This window comes from Epinephelus lanceolatus, chromosome 8 (genome assembly GCF_041903045.1).
Source record: "Epinephelus lanceolatus isolate andai-2023 chromosome 8, ASM4190304v1, whole genome shotgun sequence".
NCBI lineage: Eukaryota > Metazoa > Chordata > Actinopteri > Perciformes > Serranidae > Epinephelus > Epinephelus lanceolatus.
Window position 1 is genome coordinate 26199007 of NC_135741.1, and position 19420 is coordinate 26218426.

Here is a 19420-nt window from a genome sequence, read left to right on the forward strand (position 1 = left end):
AAGGGTATTTTAACATTATATATTAAAAACATAAAGAAATGATATTTTTTGAATCATGTGTGGCACAGAAACAATTATACATTTATTTTATAAATGTATGTATGCAAAATTCTTCTTGAGTAATGTTAGATGTGTTTTTTGACATATTATGTGGAACTACTGTAAGATTAATATACAGAAACATGATGTTATTCTTTAATGTGGAAAAGATGATCTGGGCAGAGGTCATGTCTTTATTTTGAATCTCCTCATTTCATATGGTAAGTTTTTCATCCATAAATGCAAATAGCGTAAAGGGATACCTAATATCCACCACATCAAACATGTGCTGAAGCTGTACTGTTAAACACTTAAAAAACTGACAAATCAGGAGGCTGTCACTATGCTATACTATGCTAGGATCCAGTGTCTTGGGTTAATTCATCTTGAAAGTACACATGACATTGATAAAAAACTGACAGCAAGTAAAATAACAAGTCAGCCAGCTTAATGCAAATAACACACACACACACACACACACACACACACACCACCACCACCACCACCACCAGCAAATATGAGGCTGATGTCATTTACAGCTTCAACAGACTGAAGCCATACATTTTCTATGAAAAATGAAACTGCTCTTATAAAAAAAATAAATTTCCAACCACACACACTGCATAGCTCTCTCTCCTGTGTAGTGTATTATATTCCACGCTGCATGCAGGGGGAATTGTGTGTGTGTGTGTGTGTGTGTGTGTGTAATCTTGGGGCCCACCCGTGTATGGCATCAGCTTGATGCGAGTGGCTGGTGAGATAGAGGAACATATGACGCTGTGGTTCTCTTCACTTCCTGTAAAATTATGCTCAACAGAAACAGCTACATGTGAAACACAGACAAAAAACCCGGGACACTATTTCAGTAGAGTGAGAAAATGGATGACTTCTAAAACACCTCACAAGGACTATACCCCCACTGAATGAGATGGCGTTGTAGGTAAGCCGTGTAATAGTTTTCTGCTTATCAAGCAACATTTTGTCTTTGCATTATCTTGTACATTTTCCCTCCACAACCTCAATCAACACTTGCCAGGGCCGAGCCTGTCTCTGATAACTCTGTCACCATGTGTTAAAGGATCTTTCTGACAAAATATAATGCAACTACTGCAACATATACTATTACATTTACCATCACTACTACAAAAGTGCTTCTGTATGAGCTGCTACTACTACTACTGTAACCGCTTCTACTACAACTGACCTGCATGGTTCCCAAAGTAAATGCCTTTTCTCTATTGTAAGAGATAATGTGAAGGCTTTGCATTTTGAATTTATTTTTTGCATACTACTCTAAATGTGTAACTTTTGTTTCAACATTTGGGAGCACACATAAGAAATGGGGATTTGGGGGTCCTTGAGCACTTGCATTCCTGCTTTCTGCTAATTTTCATGCACCAGTTTGTGCATTTTCTTCACCAATCAATGGTGTAAATGTCTTTAATATGAACGAAATAAAAGTCCTCTGCTACCTTCATGCTTTTAGTTGGGGGTGGGTGTTCCCTGCATCCCCCCGACAATCTACGCCTATGCTGCTCACATACTTTTGGAGCACAACCACTAACTTTCTTTCTTTTCCTTTGTTTAAGCATGTTAGAGTCTCGTGAGGACAGTGTTTGAGGATCATATTTAAAACTCAGTTACTGTGTCTATGAAATATGAAAACTGAAATGTATACAGTCTTTCTTTGTAATCACAGCCATCATTTTGCACATGCAACACTTAAAAACCACATTTTTCAGCTGACTAACATTTTATACACATTAGTAAATTGTGTGATTTCAACTCAACTGTTTTCATACTGTTTATTTCATCATTATTAATAGTTATAATTCATTTCCTGATACGTTGTTGTTGTAGGCTCGAGGCACTGTAACAGCCAGAGGAGCTGCCATGGACGCCCTGGCTGTCAGTGGACTACAGCTCTCCCCAGTGAAACCCTTTGACCAAATAGTGGAAATCAGAGCAGAGAAACGTGAGCACCTGCGAGGACGTAACAACGTGACTTCGTGCCGCAGCCCTACGAGAGACTTTGACACAAGACAAATAAAGAATGAACTGAAGGAAAAGAGGCATCTTGAATTTCTGAGAAGGAGATCAGTGAGCCCAGAGCTGTATGGTTTGAATACTACAAACTATTCTTCCAGGAGAAAACTTTCACCAAGGACTTTTTCAGTAAAACACCACAGGTCAATCAGCAAGTCAGAGACAATGCATACAAATATCCAAAATACTCCCACATCTAATGGGAGACATCCAAAGGTGACATTAACACCAAGAGGCAGCATGGCTGACGGCCCAAGCACCAGCAACTGGGTAAATATCCTTTGCGGTTGTAAGAAGGAACACCACTACAGGGGTTATTAGGAGTTTGATTTCACCAAATACATGTTTCATCTTTCCACATCCACACACCTGAATCTTATTCTCTCTCCTCACATCCTCAGGCTTTATTATGGTCAGAACAGGTCACAGTAATGAGGCCGGAGAAAGGTCATGCAAAGAAGCAAGCATCTACCTCCGCACCAGCGATAAAGGAATCAAACCAGCAGCGGACAAAAAGCATGGATAAAAGAGAGAATAGTATTAATGGTAAAATTACTGCCTAGCTGCATAACATTTTGACCCAAGATTTTCAAACATTTTTTCATACTAATAATGCTGTTTTATTAACTTCCTCTAAAAGCTCAAAAGACAAGCATCAAAACAGTCATCCCAGCAGAAAGGATTCAACAAAGGTTCTCCGTCCAAACTGAAAGTATTCCCAAAAAAAAGGTGCTGCATGAGACCAGTGCGCAGACAGAGTGAGTTGAATTTATATCTCAAATTTAAAATCAGAGGCAGCTGAGATCAGTGTTTTATAAATATTTCTATAATGAGATATTTTCTTTTGTGCAGGTCTGGTTTTGTCATTGTCAAGGAGTCGGTACGTTTAAAACTCTTGCTTTGTTTACTGTTGATGTTTTTTGTTTTTTTTTATTAAATTGCATATTGGAAAAATTGTTTTTGATAAAATGTGACTGTTTTTGATGTCTCTTATCTCTCACATCATAGGATCTTCAGCGATTAACTGACTACTTACAGGTAAACCAACCATTATATTCCCAAGTCAAATTTGTAAAGTATTGTTTGACCTGTCACTTTTAACAAATGAAATAATGTGTCCTTCCTCTAACAAATGAAAAGTGAGGAAATAAAATGCATCCTTTCTCAGTCACACACACTCAAAGGTTTTATTTATACAGCCTCACTTGGTCTTGTATGATTAATAGCTTACGGTGGCTAGTAATGTTAGCAAACGTTAGCTACATTTTGATGTGTAACTGACATTACTAAAAAATAGTTTGTGAATTTTTTCTACTTGTGCTACTGTTACCCTACATTTAACATTATCAAATAGTTGTCATGTGAGACTATGTCAAAGTTCTATAGCTGTGCTTTGCTTTGGAGCTGAGTTACTCTATGACTTGTAACAGCAGCTTACTGTGGCTTATGTTTGCTAATGTTAGCTAGATGTAGCAGTGCAACTGACATTAACGTTACTGAAATAATTTTGTGACTTTTCTCTGGTCTTCTCGTGCTGTTACTCCACATTTTGCCATTTACCATGATAAATTGTGGCGTCAGTGGCTATGAATAGCAAAAGTTAGATAGTTTTAATTTGTATGATCTGAGGCAACTGTATGACCTGTAGCCTATAACGTTAGTGGCTGGTATTAGTAAACATTAGCTTGATTTAACTGTGTAACGACATTACTGCAATATGTTTTACTCCTCTCTACCTGTGCTGTTGTTCTGTTACACTGCATTTTAGCATTTAGCATTATCATGTAATTGTCACTTGTGGTTACAAATGATGTTAATGATAAAAAAGTTTTGCCTTGTTTATGTAATTTCAAGCTTGGTGGCTAATGATGTATGCTAAAGTTGGTTAGATTTAGCTGTGTAACGTTAACTGACATTACGGAAATAAGTTTGTGACTTTTCTCTAACCTTCTTAGGCTGTTACACTGCATTTCACCATTTTCCATTGTCCAAGTGATTGTCACTTGTGGCTACAGAGGCTGTTAATAAGCAAAAGATACAATGGTTTTACTTTGTTTATATGATCTGAAGCTACTGTGTGACCTTAGCTTATGGTGGCTGATGTTAGTAAACGTTAGCTTGATTTAGCTGCGTAACGACATTACTGCAATACGTTTTCTCTACTCGTGCTGTTATGCTGTTACACTGCATTTTAACATTTAGTCTTATCAAATAATTGTCACTTGTGGCTATAAAGGCTGTTAATGAGGAAAATAGTTTTGCCTTGTTTATGTGATTTGAAGCTTGGTGGCTAATAGTAAGCTGAAGTTGATTAGATTTAGCTGTGTAACTGACAATACTAAAATAATTTGTGACTTTCTCTAGCCGTCTTGTGCTGTTACACTACATTTTACCATTTACCATCATAATCTGAAGCTATGTAGCGCTGGGTGGCTAATGTTAGCAGACGTTAGCTAAATTTGTAGCTGTGTAACTGACATGACTGGAATAAGTTTGTGACTTTTTCTCCATTGATGTTGTTACACTACATTTTACCATTCACCATTATCTCATAATTGTCTCTTGTAGCTACAGTGGATAGTTTTGCCTTTTTTATGTGATTTGAAGCTTGGTGGCTAACAATGTAACCTAAAGATTTAGCCATGTAAATTACATTACTAAAATGAGTTTCTGACTTTTAGTAAGCCTTTTGCTGTTACACTACATTTTACCATTTACCGTCATAATTGTCACTTGTGGCTACAGTGGCTGTGAAAAAGCAAATATAAAATTACATTATCTGAAGCTCCTGTATGACCTGTAGCAATATGGTGGCTAATGTTAGTAGACGTTAGCTAGATTTGTAGCTGTATAACTGACATGACTGGAATCAGTTTGTGACTTTTTTCTAATGCTGTTACACTACATTTTACATTTGCCGTGACCCAATAATTGTCATGGGTGGCTACCGTGGCTTTTAATAGGCAAAATAGTTTTGCCTTGTTTATGTGATTTGAAGCTTGGTGGCTAATAATGTTAGTAATATTGCTAGATTTAGCTGTGTACTTGACATAACTGAAATAAGTTTGTGGGTTTTCTCTAGTCTTCCTGTGCTGTGAAGCTACTGTATGGCTTGTAGCTTATGGTGGCTAATGTTAGCTCGATTTGTAGCTGTGTAACAGACCTGACTGTTTGTGACTTTATGGCTCTTCTGTACTTTGTTTATATGCTCTACAGCTACTGTAAGCCATAAATACAATACTACAGTTTTTATTGTCACCAAGTACAGTAGATGATAAATGATGTGGTGAGCATCATTTATTATAAATATCTGGTTAGCTACACTCAGTAGTTGCATGCTGTTGTAGCCACTAAAGTAAATGACATGGTTGTAGCTCACTCTGTCTTCTGCTGTGTTTTGTGCCAGGAGGCCCTGTGGAGAGAGGAGGCTGTGAAGGAGAAGCTGGCAGCCCTCCAGGAGCACACATCAAACCTCATGAACTCCTCAAACAAGATGTGGATGGTGAGACTCTCCATCTGTATGCGCAGGCCATTTACTAACATCAAACACACCCCCAGTGTTTCACATTGACAATATCCAAATACCAAACACATATATCTTGTTTTATAAGGTCATGTTGTTTTTGTTTTTGTTTTTTTTGGTTCCCTGGTTGATGTTACACTAAAAATGTATTTGTCACAGTCGTGCACACAGCAGTGTATGGCGGCTGCTTCCTCAGGAAGGCCTATGCAGTCTGTGGTTTGGAGCTTCCTGCTTCCGCTGTAGCCCACACTGCACAGGACGAATGAAAGCTGTCATTCTTACACAGGAAGGGCGTGACAGTCAGCAGCTGTTATAGGTGCTATGCATCCTCATTAGCTCTCTTTTGGTTACTCTGGCTCTAATGAATGAAGGGAAATATTGGTGTTCCCCTTTTATTGTTTTTCAATTTGAATTTGAGCAGCTGAGGATTTAGAGTAGTTTAAATAATTTATGCTTTTTCATTCTCAGTCAGGTATGTTATCATCAGGCAACTTATGTGTTATTTTCCACACTAATGACAGTGTAATGCTAAAACACGTGCAGTCATTGTGATCTTTCTTGAGGCTCACTGATGCTGCAAGTTCCCTTTGTGCACCAGTGAGTGCAGACAGTGAAAGAACATACTGTGACAGATTTTGGTTGATGAACCATTAATTTTCCATCTGCAGGCAGCGTGACAGTCAGTCATTTCCTTTCTAACCCACACAGGCTCGTTGCAGTGAAGACCTGCTGAGAAACAAGATCAAGTCTCTGGAGGTGCAGCTGCAAGTCTGCCTGCAGGTAAGAACAGCAGCTGGTGGTAAAAACAGCAACTGCTGGGTATTTTTAATCTTTCTGTTTTACATTATATCTTTGCGATAACTCAAACCTGTTGTCTTTCCGAAAAGCAGCAAATCTGCTCTACACTTTCACTGTGTCATGCAGTGATAGCATCTAATGAGCGCGGCTCTATGGCTTTGGTTTGCATCTCATCCTGTGAGTGTTTGTAGGTTTATCTCAGCAGCGTTGTGTCCTTATAGAAGCTGCCCAAGGATGGAGTGAAGAAACTGGTGATACAGATGGAGAAGCAGAAACTGCTGTATGAGGAGAGGGCCCTGGTCGCCTTGCAGAAGATCACACAGGAGAAATCTGAGGCGCTTAGCAAGGCTGAGACAATGCAGGTCAAATATCTATTTTTTTCATATAAACAACCACAGTGTACCTATTTGACTTTGGGGAGAGACACATCAATGTCACTGACTTATTTGGGGTTTCTGGTGACAGGTGTTGCTGTTGATATATCAAGAAGTCAGGTTCAGTACATAAATCTCAAAGATATTTTGTATTTTTGCCAGCAGGAAGCGCTAATTACAGCAAAGGCAGAGGCCCGGAGGTGGCAGAGTCTTTATGAGGAGCTGAAGCTGAGCTCTGCACAACTAAAGGAGAACCAGCACCTCAGTAATGAGCAGCTGCAACAGCTGCACAGCCAAGTGGAGGTAAGGCAGTCTGTGACAATGTGGATGGCCATACATTTTTTAATGTAAATGGATGTGAGAAACATGTGTGTCCTGAGCAGCTGTCCAGAGCCAGAGAGGCCGCGCTGAGGGATGAGGTGGTGTCATTGAGACAAGAGAGGCAGGAGCTGCAGTACAACATTTGCCTTCTGGAAGAGGACAACCAGATTTTAAGGGAGGAAATCCAGCACATTACAGGCAAGACAGTTAGAGTCATGTTTTTATACTGAGTACTCTTCGTAATGTTTAAAATACTGCAGATGGATGATTTATTTAAACTGCTTTCTATTTCCTAGATGGCAGCAATGAGAGCCAGGACTTCCTGATGCAGGGGCTTCTGACGTCAGAGGAGGCAGAGCCACGACTGACGGTGAGGAGAGACTCTCAGGTGGAGGAGCAGCTCCGTCACACTCAGGAGAAACTGCAACTCAAAGAGAGAGAGGTGAGGTGGAGATGTCAAAGTGTATTGATGCATATTCACACGCTTTGTGTTTTGTTTAACTTGACATTAGATATTCATGAATTCACACTGGATGAATCAAAGATAATTTTCCACTCATTTACAGTGATATGCAAAGACTGATGCAGGCCATTGAGAAAAATCTAATCTTAAATAAACTCAGGTTTCACTGACTGAGTATCAAATCTATTAAATATATTTACGAAGACGCATTTCATATTATTGCCCTCATTTCTGGGAGACATTTTAAAACTAAAGGCACATTTTGCCATGATTGGCTTTACATACAGCTTTCTAACAATCACTTACAATGTAAATGATATGATCTACATACGTGTCCCTTCCATATGGCTTGTGTGTGTGTGTGTGTGTGTGTGTGTGTGCGCGTGTGCGTGCAGTGTGAGGAGCTGCAGACAGAGCTGCAGGCCATGGAGCAGGAGTGTAAGTCCAGCCAGGCCCGGCTGTCGCAGTGCAGGGACGAGCTCCGGCAACTCAGTCACCGCCGCAGGAGATCGGTGAGCAGTGTGTGTGTGTGTGTGTGTGTGTGTGTGTGTGCATTCAGGAGAATTTGAAACTAAATGTCCTTGCTATGTCATTTGCCCTTACATTGTCATTGTCACATTTTCTGTACCAATTTATTTTGCCTCATTTTTGCTGCAGTGACTAAAAACAACTCAAACACAACATCAGCAGTAACGATTCCCCGCTCATACGTACATTTCTATATATAATGTGTATGTTACTATATTTAACTGTGACATTTCTTTCCTCTTTGTGTAGACACGATGTGGCTCCTGGTGGAAGGTGTGTGTGTTTTTCCTTCTTCTTCTCGCTGTGGCAGGGGTTGCCATGTTGTGGCTGTGGCATCCTCCTTTCAGGGAGCAAGTTGAAGACCTGTACTCAGACATAGAGAGACGTATCGAAGATTATCTCATGGACATGGCCTCTCCTCAACACTCAGGCTGTTTTAGACCGATATGATGATGTCACTGCTCAGGAACATTGTTTTTGTTGTTGTGTTATTTTTAAAATATGACTTTTTTTCTAGGATGTAGTTAATATAGTTTAATTTCATGTAATTTTAGACTTGGAACTCAACGTGTGTGTGTGTTTGTGTGTGTGAAAGTGTTGTGGTGATGTGTGTAGGGAGTTTGCAGAAAGTTCAGATACAAGAGACCACTTCCAGAGTGATAAATGTTTGCAAATGAAAAGTACTATCACAAGTTGGCTGATATAAATGACGTTTTAAGAAACTGTGAGTCAATGATAATAATAGTCAGGAGAAGAAAAACAGGAAGTATCCTCTGTACTGTAAACAGCTTATTTAATGGGAAGCACCACCATGAATTGTTAAAAAGCCATATAAAACACAAAAAGACAACACATTATTCTCTCAGCTGCCAACTTCAATAAAAGAATGTGGGAAGAGAAAAAACTCAATAAAAGAGCCATTAGAGTTTTATATTGTACGAAATAAAGAAACATTGTTAGTATAACAAATGTCACTGTTTGTTGAATAGTTTTGAAAAACATTTTAGTCTTGATGATACCGATTTGAAATTGAATAAAGTCAGTTGTTGGAGTACTGAGTTTGTGGTGCTTTGGCTTCATGCAAGATATCTGATATCTCCATGGCGAAGACTTTGGGAAGAAGGACCACGCTTTGGTGAAGAGTTATATCCTGTTACATCTTAAACAAATCATCCACCAGCCAACATTTATTCCCCTTTGGGTAAGATCTCATCCTACAACTAAAAATTCACATGCACCACTGGACTCATCCACACGTGTTCTCTAAAATCTGCAAGACTCTATTTCCCTTCCATATCAATATATTGTAATTAAATATAGTGAAAACAATTAACATTTGAGTAGTCAAGTATTTGAAGATGTCAGTCCTGATCCTTTACTTGAGTAAAAGCAGCTCTGAAAATTGCTGGAAATGTTTGAGTTCTACGGGTATGTTTCTACACCTCATGTGGGACAGTCAGCTGGTTTCTTCATTTGGACACAAGTGGTTGGAGCAGTTGAGGAATAGTTGGATCAGCTCTTGTTGAGCACGCCACATTTTTGCCCTCTTAGAGACAAATCAGTTCTACCAGCTGGACTTACAAAGGCACAGTTTGGGTCATGTCCTGCAGGCTTCCTCAATGCTGCCAGGATCACACTAAGGAACTGGAAAAATACAAACTCATGACTGTTATAGTCTCATATGAGTTAATGCTGGCAAAATTGAAAGATTCAGGGGTGACATTCACTGAAATGTGGGCTCAGATTATTAATGGTGGGATTATTAAGAGGCAATATTTAACAGAAAGCCTAATAGGCGCAACACAGTTTGTGGTGGTTTTGACTCTTTTTATTGTTGTTTTGTCTCTTTGAAGTCATTTTGAGTCTCTTTATGGTCATTTTGAGTCTCTTCCAGGTTGGTACATGTTAACTTGATTTTTCAGTGGGGGCCCTGATAATTTGGACTCCTGGGCTTGTGTCCGGTAGGCCCGTTTGTTAATCCATCCATGGCAGCTGGTTGAGCCGGAACAAATTTGAACTACTATACTGTTGGGTAGTTTAATCCACAATGATGCAACATATTTTCACAGTTCACCATGTGTGTTATGTAAAAATACCAAAGTAACTACAGCTGTAAAATAAATGCAGTGATGTACAATATTTGCATCTGAAATGTACAAAAGTAGAGGTAGCAAGGAGCCAAAAAATGGAAATACTCAAGTACGTACATCAAAATTAGTGCAGTGCTTGAATAAATGTACTTCACTGCAGTACATTTAACCGGTACATAAAATGTTTCTGTTATTGCATTTTAACAAGATAAGCTTTTGTCAAGTGTTCATTCATTCATTTTCCGTAAGCACTTATCCTGTTGGGGGTTGCGGGGGGAGCCTATCCCAGCTGACACTGGGCAAGAGGCGGAATACACGCTGGACAGGTTGCCAGACTATCGCAGACAGGGGTGTCCAGACTTTTTTGAATGGGGGCCAGATGAGATAATGTGAAAATACCTGAAGAGCCAGCTGCCTCTTGCATCATAGGGGTTATCTGTTTGATCTTTACGTGTAAAAGTCCTCAACTTTCCACTGCTCTTGAAAGTGGTGGCCCTCACTGTCCAATTAACATTTCTTTGCTGTGGCCATGTCTGCTAGCAGGAAATATCTGCTGTTAGGAAACCATTTATTTACCATTTACCGTCTGTTTGTGAAAACCCATTAGTTCCACCTGCGTAGTTCCTACTTGATGTATGTCTACAAACTGTATAATATCCCTGCATCGTGAGGTGAATGAACAAAAAGCAAAGTGAGCTTGCTTGACTAACCAAGGCCATACATAGTGTATTTTGAACTACGAACTGGGGGCCGCGGGCCACAATTGGCCCTTGGGCTGGACTCTGGACATGCCTGAAGTGAGCTGTATCATTGATGTTCATAGCCACATGCTGTGTGTGAGTCAGTGCGAAAGAGAAATGCAGTGGTTAAGCAAAGATCATCATCTCAGAGGGTATATACAGTACATGATAACACAGTAACACCTGTGCTGAGTTACCGTAAAGCCTGCTGTTTGACAAGTCCTGCAAGGAGAGGACAAAACAGCCCACACTGAAAATGGCTCCATGAGAGGAGCCAGTATGGATAGCCAGATGCTGGATGTGATACTACAGGAGTACCTGAATCACTATGGTGATAGTATTTGTGGCACCACCATTGAAAATACTCTCTCAGCTCAAAAACAAAGTCTTATTGGAATGAATTATTTTACTATGAGCAGCAGAAGGTATCACTGAAGACACTGATATTTGATGTTTACATGCTTTTTAAAATGTAGGAGCTCTCAGGTTAAATACTCCTATCATCTCTGGATTTAAGTGACGTAAAATAATTGTTTTTGTCAATCGAGTCTGTATACCACAGGCACACTGTGGTTGTAGCAGAAGTAGTAGTGAAGGCTGTAGTAGTTGTGTTGACATGTGTGAGAGCCTTCCGCATCACAGTTAGCACCGCACCAGTGTTCAGCATTAACGGTGTCAGTGATGTGATGGCACTGTGTGGTAACTACCAGCTGTGCTAAAATGACAGAACGATATGTTGTAAATTCTACACAAATGTTCATGAAACTGACAGACATGACACATGGCACCGTCTATTGTCTGATAACACTCAAACTCAGAGACAAAAACACACCATTGTTCATTGTATTCAGTGGTTTTAACTGTTCCAGATAAAGCTCCATTCTCAACAGGCACTGACACAGCACATCCACCGCGTAGATCTTTCAATCACATTTACCTGCATGTTCCCCAAATACACCGCAGCTCATTGAAGAGATGCATCTTTGCTGGACTGGAGGTCAGTCTCCTGGTGAAACTGGCACTGACGGTAAGAGGCTGTAAAGTGTAGGTGCAGATGAGTGAGGAGGTTTTTGTAACATGTTTCACAACATGGCTGAGAGGATCTTGCTAAACTCTGTTTTACTTACAGAGTGGTATTCTTCTGCAAGATGAGGGCTGCAGTTCTGCTGTTTGTTGCGGGGTTGTGCGTGTTGAACGTCACATCTTCGCTGAAAATCTGCGCTTTTAATGTTCAGAGCTTCGGTGAATCGAAGGCAAACAACAAGAAGGTTATGGGGATTCTACTACAGGTACTTTTCTGTATGTGTACAACAATTATAGAGCAACATCCACATGAGACTAAACAGCTGATGGATCTTTGTCTTTTCTTTTGCTCCCAAGATTCTGTCTCGGTGTGACTTGTGTCTTATTCAAGAGGTCCGAGACTCTAAAGGAGCAGCAATACAAGCTTTGGTTAAGGATCTTAACAGGTACAAACTTTCTTTGGTTCCAAAACTGCTAATTTCAAAGATCAGGTGAAGCCTCTGTCACATCTTCAACTAATTTATGGTGTTGTCAGCAGATTTGACAAATCCAACTCATACTCCTATGTGGAAAGTGAAAGGCTGGGGAGGAAGACCTACAAGGAGCAGTATGTCTACATTTACAGGTAACATATATAAAACATGACCCATTGCTGTTAACGGTCAGTTTAACATCCTAACGTCATCTTTTTTCTCACTCATGTTCTCCAGGAACAATGTGCTGACGGTCAAAGAGCAATATCAGTATCCTAAACTGGAAGGAGAAGGGACCAATGAAACGGATGTTTTTTCCAGAGAGCCTTTCATCGTTCGCTTTCACTCCCCTACAACATGTACGGTGAACCAAAAGGCATCTTTGGGATCATACAAGAAAATAAACTGCACATTAGCACACACTACAGTTATGATCTGGGGCCAGTTTCACCAAGACAGACTTTCTTCCCCTGGTTTTAAGATACCTGGATGCTATGTGGCTCATTCTCAGTCACAACTGATGGTCAGATGAAAGCTAAATTGAGCAGAATGATAAATGCAGCAGAGTTTAGGCAGCCAGAAACCAAGCTGGGTTCATCCTTGACAGATTTCCTGGACTGTGAGGAATAAAAGAGACACCTGCACTTGTGCAGACCATTAGGGACCTGGATAATATTATAATTATGTATACACAGTGGTGGGACGAGTATTCAGATTTTTACTTAAGCATAAGTAGCAATACCAATGTGTAAAAATACTCTGTTACAAGCCAAAGTCCTGCATTCAACTTTTTCCTTAAGTAAAAGTGTAAAAGATTGAACATCAAACTATATTTAAAGGTCTACAAGTAAATGAGAGTAAATGTACCTAGTTACAGTCCACCACTGTGGGTGCAGGGATATCTATAATAAGGTTTCTATATGTTCCATGTAAACACCGTATCCCAGTTATGACCACAACCTGGAAAAGACTTAAGTCTGTATCATTGAAGATGTGTTATATGTGTTTTTTGTTTGTTTGCAGTGGTGAAGGACTTTGTCCTGATTGGACAACACACCTGTCCCAGAAATGCCATGAAGGAGATTGATGAACTGTACACGGTCTTCAAAGGAATTTACAAGAAGTGGAGGACTGATGTAGGTTAAACATCATCATCATCATCGCCGTCATTTAAATATTTATTATTATTTTATTTATTATGTATTTTGTTTTATTTTTCTAATCTATGTCGGTCAGTTTTAGCCTCATATTGGTTTCTCTCTTCCACATATGACCACACATATGAGTGATTTTAATCTCTTGAACTTGAACCTTTTTTTGCTTCCTTTCATTCACCTAGAATGTGATGATCTTAGGGGACCTCAACGCCGGCTGCAACTACATCACCATCAAGGGCTGGAGAGCTGTGCGTTTGAGGAGTGACCCCAAATTTCGCTGGCTAATTGGAGATGAGCAGGACACTACTGTCCGTGAGAAGACACACTGTGCCTATGACAGGTCAGTGACGTAGTGCTCAACAATTACTTTGTGTGTCTGATTATTTTAAGGGCAGGGTAATGCCTTAAAATGTGGTTGTTACATGTTCAAACAGGATCATTGTCCATGGACGTGAGATAATCTCCAGTATAGTGCCAGATTCAGCTCAACCATTCAACTTTAAAGAGAGCTTCCATCTCACAGAGGAAGAGGTAAAGGTGTTAAAAAATAAACTTTCTTTAACTTGGTTATTTACATATAATGAGCATTAATTCTGTTCTTGTGATGGCACCTTTAGGCTCTTGAGGTGAGTGATCATTTTCCTGTAGAGGTTGACCTGAAGCCCAATCACCGCTACCTCCTCCGCAATGAGCTGTAGGACAACCATCTGCTAACCAGGATGTCTTCATTTTAACTGCAGTTTTATTTGATTTTAGATATCAAAATAAATCAATTTTCTTAACAGAATATTCACTGATAATGTTTTTTCTTTTACAATGACTGTACTCGTTCTCAAACTGGCACTGCACTCGTCTCACTTACGTAAGACACCAATAAACATGAGTTGTTGCAGCATGAAGGAACTGCGTGTTCGGCTGCTGGAGTTAACTTGCATCTGAAACCAAAACCACATCAAAGCTGACATCATTTCATGAGCTCATGAAGGTAAGTTCCTGCAGCAGCACAAAACATTACTTTTGTGATTACACCTTTTTAGTCACTTCTTACACATTTTGATTATCTTCAGTTTCACGGTAAGCCTTGTATAATGTTAACATTTGTAGTTATATATATTTAACCGAATGTATTAGTTTGAATGTGTAATTTGTGCACCGTCTGTTTGACAGGAAGCCACTTGCAGCAACAACAGATGAGAGTTACTTTGCGCGCTCTTCCTTTCCGAGAGAACAGATTATCTGGGGCAGAGCAGTTATGTTTGTCTTGATATAACTTCTACTATATAAATATTGTTTTTGCTGCCAAGATGGAGCAAAGTTTTGCTGATCTGCTTAGTGGTGCTTTTTCAGGTAAGAAATATGTCTTGGTAATGTGGTATTTCCTTTGTTTATTTATTCATTTATGTAAGTATTTCCTAAAGTATTTAACTTCAAATGTTGTTGCAGAAACAGCTGTTCCGTCATTTCCTGATGGAGATTTGGATTTTGAGAATTTAAATTTTGATGAAAAGTTTGAGGAGGACAAAACACAAGAAAACTTACCAACAAAGGAAGATGAGGGTTTGCAGCAGGAAGCAACTGCAGTTTTGTCTAACATGGAGAAAGATATATACACAGCTGAACATGTTGATGAAGAGCAGTGTGACGATAAAAGCGATGAGGAGGATTTTGAAGGTGTGAGGGTCATGAGCATGGACAAAGCACCAGAGGAGGATTACACAAGCTCCGATTCCGAACAGGACAGCTCGGCCTCTGGAGAAGATGAAGAGGATGAGGAAGAGGATACAGGAACAGGAGAGGAACCAGGGAATTTGCTGAGGTCAGTTTGCTACACAGACGAGTTTTACGAGGGTAATAAAGAGGACAGGATCTTTGCTGAGGGACAACCTCTGGCCCCGCAGGGTGCTGAAAACCCTCAAGTTAGAAACGAGGAGCAAGGTGAGAGCGATGAGGAGACGTCCTATTTTAAGAGAGTCCCTGAAGGTGGCGGTGAAAGGATGATGAGAGGTGACAGGAGTGAAGAGGACGAGCAAGAGAGGGAAGAAGAAAAGGAAGAGGACTCGTCTGATTCTGAGTGTGAGGGCATGAAAATCGAACAAGGAGAAAATGTTCTCGCTGGGCGCTTTGAGCCGGAGCTTGAGAACCCTTGCAGAGATGACCCAGTGAAAGCCAGTCTGGAGTTTCCAGAAATATCAGTGCAAAGTCTGCAGGATCTTATTGCTGAAGTTGACAGTGAGGAATGTGTAGAGAAAATGAAGGATTTCTCAGGGGACGAGCACCAGGACGCAGGTGAGAGCTTTGCAGAGTATCCCTCAGACTTCTCGTCATGTGAGTATGTAGAAGACAAAGGAGACAATCAAGAGAGCAATCACCAGTCGGACACCTCGGCTTGTGCATCCGACAGCAGCTCAGTTGCAAAGGACAATGCCTACCTAGAAAGAGAAAGAGCTGTGGCTGATGTAACATGGATGGGGGCACCTGAGGACACTGATGAGGAGGAAGATGGGTATCTGTACAGCAGAGACTTAGAGGCAGAATCTGATAAGTTCAGGAACCTGGATGTGGCAGCTACAGCAAAAGAGACTGTGGAGAATGTGTTGGGCGATGTAACTGGGTGTGGTGATGAAGGCGAGACAGATGAGAGTGACTCCTACACCTCCAGTGACGATGAGGTCCAAGAAAAGAGGAGTGACGAGGAACTCTCTGACAGTATGTATCTACAAGAAAGCAACAAGCAACTGGAGGAGACTGAGAGTGGGAGCGGGGCAGCATTTTCTGACGACTTCAACAGAGCAAATCCAGCAGATTTCAACATTAACTGGAATCTGGACGTGTTAACATCTGATACGATTCTATCTGAAGACCTGTTAACCACAGAGGACGCAGACGAAGCGGAAACACCACTTTCAGATCTGACTCAGCGTCCTGCAGAAGACATCAACAGCTACTCAGATCTAAGAACAACAAGCCCCTCAAACCAGGGATCCCTGGATGATAGCTTCTTCTTCAACACTGAACCGGAAGCCTCTGGGATCACCGAGCTGGGACAGCTGGGAGACGACGAGTACGAGGATGACAGGAACTGGGAGCAAGAGCAGGAGAGAATCAAGGCTTTCTACAAGTTCTATGATGACGATGATGGGGAGAATGAAAGAGAAGGTGAGTGAAGATGAGAAAGGTAAGCTTTTTATGGAACAACATTTTCAAACAATTCATCTGTTTTCATTTGTGGATTTTTACAGGGAGGCAGATTAAAGTTCAGTTTTGTGCAGATCCATTGTCTGAAGTCATTCACTATGAAACTGACAGGTGAGCAGGATTCTTAGTATGTGTTAAACTTCTTTGTCTTGAACAACAACATCCTGAGCTGCGACAGACCCAAACAAAAAACAACCATGTGCTTACTCGTTTCCCAGCAGTGACAGAGATTCACTCAGCAGTTCCACAGAGGGGGAGGAGGACCAGAGCTCTGCAGAAACATCTGAGGTTTGCATAGACACATATTAGCACACATGAAAATGCATACATATAAACACATATGCTAAATCTTTAACTGTTTTGGCTTTGTACAGGAACTGAGGGAGCCTGACGACACCCCACCAGTGACACCGGCTTGTGATCCCCCGAACACCAAAGAGCCACCAGAGAAAGTGCCAGATATTGACAACACACAGATTTGTACCAGGAAACACAAAGTGTGTACTCACCAGCCTTCACTGAATATTCACTTTGTTAATTTATTCCTGAATAGTTTGGTTACTTTAATCTCTTCGTCCTTTGTCCCTACAGTGTTTCAACATGCTGAAGCTGACATTGAAGATGGGTCTGGTGATACTGGCGGGACTCCTGATGTTCTGGTTGGCTACAGACCAAGCGGGCTGGTTCAGCTATGAGTTGTTCTTCTAGTGGGGAAAAAAATGTTGGTCCGTAATAGTAGTTGACATGCTTACAGGTTATAAAGGAAATATCCAAAATGACATGAAGAATATTGTCTTGTAAAAAATGCAATGTAAAGTGCAAACATTCAAACTTGTGTTCTGTTATCTGTAATATGCAATTTTGAGCTTAATAAATATATATCTTTGTATAAGATGATGCTGTATTTGTATGACCTGTAGATAAGTGGTGTTCCCATTTTTTTGTAATAGATTACATCAGAGTTAAACATGCCTAAATGTGTGGTAGACAGTAACTCAATACATTTACTCAAATACTTCACTGAAGTACAGTTTTTAGACACTTTGGGGGAAATGCTTTATTTTTTTAAAAAGTAGAACATTATGAAGATTTTTTTGTAGATTAAGTAGATTTTTTTTTTACAAAGTTTTTACATTTAAAAATTTACTTTTAATATACAACACATTGTTACAGATTAAACTACTCAACAGTAGCGCATGTGAAGTGGTTAACATTTGTTGTACTTTGCTATTTGTGAATTTATCAGTAATAATAATAATAATCTCAAAAATGACACTCTGAAAAGGGCCAATCTGCATAATGTGCAGTTTTATCTTTTATATTTTTTTCTGATAATATTGATACTTTAATCTGAAAGAGCAGTGTGCAGGATTTAGTGGCATCTAGCGGTGAGGAGTGAAGATTGCAACCAATGAAACTTCTCCCATGTGCCAAGTGTGAGCTCACAATTGGAATTCCTTCAGCATTCATTGCTCAGGAGTTTTTTAGAGGGAGCCAAATTATCCACAGAGATCTCCTCCTCCAAAACGAACAAATCCAGTGATTAAATCAGGTAAAAACACTGCACAAAGCTGTTTCACATTAAAAAAATCTGTGTTTTTCAAATGCTCCTATCGTGGACGGCAGGCAAGTTACAAAGGCTGACACGAAAACGAAAAAATGCAAATGGCCCTATCTAGAGCCAGTGTTTAGTGTGTCCCTTCTGGGCTACTGTAGAAACATGGCAGCGCAACATGGACTCCGCAGATGAGGACCTGCTCCCTATGTAGATATAAACCAAAGAGCATGGATACCAAGAGGCGAAGCTCAATAGAATGCCCCATAGCAATAGACTCGCCCATGGTTTCGTCCTACCGCCACCATTTTGGACTGTCAGCAGACCGCAGCAGACCCGCTTGCATACAAATACACACTGACAAACTGAAGTATATCGCTATTAATTATGCTTACAATGCTACTCACCTCGTGATAGCTTGGTCACAGCTGCTTTTTCACGTTTTTGTAAAGCAAAATATAGACTTTAAAAAAAAAAAAACGAAGAAAAACGGCCTAGATGGCATCTCTACATATTACATCCACTTATGAGAAGATTAACTTAATTACTCCTTCAAAATCACCCCATAAGCCAATCTACCAAAAAATGTATTAATTAATTAATGGCGACGTCACATAGTCAGGAATAAAGATTTATTTACAGTTTGTACAGTAAGGGGACAGTAATAATAACTATAATAAGTAAAATATATAGGCTATTTTAATGATATATTTTAATGCTAAAGCAGTAATCAGTTCTGATATAAATGGTCCAAGAGGCCATATATATATATATATATATATATATATATATATATATGTATGGCCTCTTGGACCATATATATACATATGTGTATATATATATATATATATATATATATACACACACACACACATACATACATATATATGTATACATATACATATATATATAAGTGTTATCTTCCCTCCAAAACTGGCATATTAAATGGATATTAAAACACTTTAAAACTTACACCTCATGAGTTCTTACGTGTTGGGATCCTTCGGGAAACGGTGGAAGGCCAGGTGCGGGGTGTTCCACTGATAGTTGTTGCAGTTAATTGCACTACACTGTTTTCTTTTACTTTTTTTCTCC

At 39.9% G+C, this 19420-nt stretch overlaps 3 protein-coding genes across 5 annotated transcripts; all 3 read left to right on the top strand.

The window, feature by feature from the left end:
* The first annotated feature begins 820 nt into the window (after positions 1 to 820).
* On the top strand, positions 821 to 9146 carry traf3ip3 (TRAF3 interacting protein 3). The gene is made up of 14 exons (XM_033629807.2): positions 821 to 979; positions 1900 to 2355; positions 2487 to 2631; positions 2726 to 2843; positions 2938 to 2965; positions 3094 to 3123; positions 5492 to 5587; positions 6317 to 6388; positions 6628 to 6768; positions 6946 to 7083; positions 7164 to 7299; positions 7398 to 7543; positions 7960 to 8076; positions 8342 to 9146. The coding sequence occupies exons 2-14, from the start codon at positions 1933 to 1935 to the stop codon at positions 8540 to 8542; spliced, it is 1791 nt and encodes a 596-aa protein (XP_033485698.2). The 5' UTR covers positions 821 to 979; positions 1900 to 1932; the 3' UTR covers positions 8543 to 9146.
* A 2924-nt stretch (positions 9147 to 12070) lies between these two features.
* dnase1l1l (deoxyribonuclease I-like 1-like) lies at positions 12071 to 14273 on the top strand. The gene is made up of 8 exons (XM_033629901.2): positions 12071 to 12211; positions 12303 to 12391; positions 12484 to 12570; positions 12656 to 12777; positions 13442 to 13554; positions 13758 to 13915; positions 14010 to 14106; positions 14193 to 14273. The coding sequence occupies exons 1-8, from the start codon at positions 12071 to 12073 to the stop codon at positions 14271 to 14273; spliced, it is 888 nt and encodes a 295-aa protein (XP_033485792.1).
* A 148-nt stretch (positions 14274 to 14421) lies between these two features.
* Positions 14422 to 17664, top strand: LOC117257966 (uncharacterized). 3 transcript variants are annotated; one of them, XM_078170081.1, is made up of 7 exons: positions 14422 to 14560; positions 14743 to 14922; positions 15019 to 16731; positions 16815 to 16881; positions 16989 to 17058; positions 17145 to 17267; positions 17362 to 17664. In XM_078170081.1, the coding sequence occupies exons 2-7, from the start codon at positions 14880 to 14882 to the stop codon at positions 17476 to 17478; spliced, it is 2133 nt and encodes a 710-aa protein (XP_078026207.1). In that variant the 5' UTR covers positions 14422 to 14560; positions 14743 to 14879; the 3' UTR covers positions 17479 to 17664. The 3 variants fall into 3 exon arrangements, with proteins under 3 accessions (XP_078026207.1, XP_078026209.1, XP_078026208.1); XM_078170083.1 differs by having other exon boundaries at positions 16992 to 17058; XM_078170082.1 differs by lacking the exon at positions 14422 to 14560 and adding an exon at positions 14581 to 14649.
* Positions 17665 to 19420: the final 1756 nt, after the last annotated feature.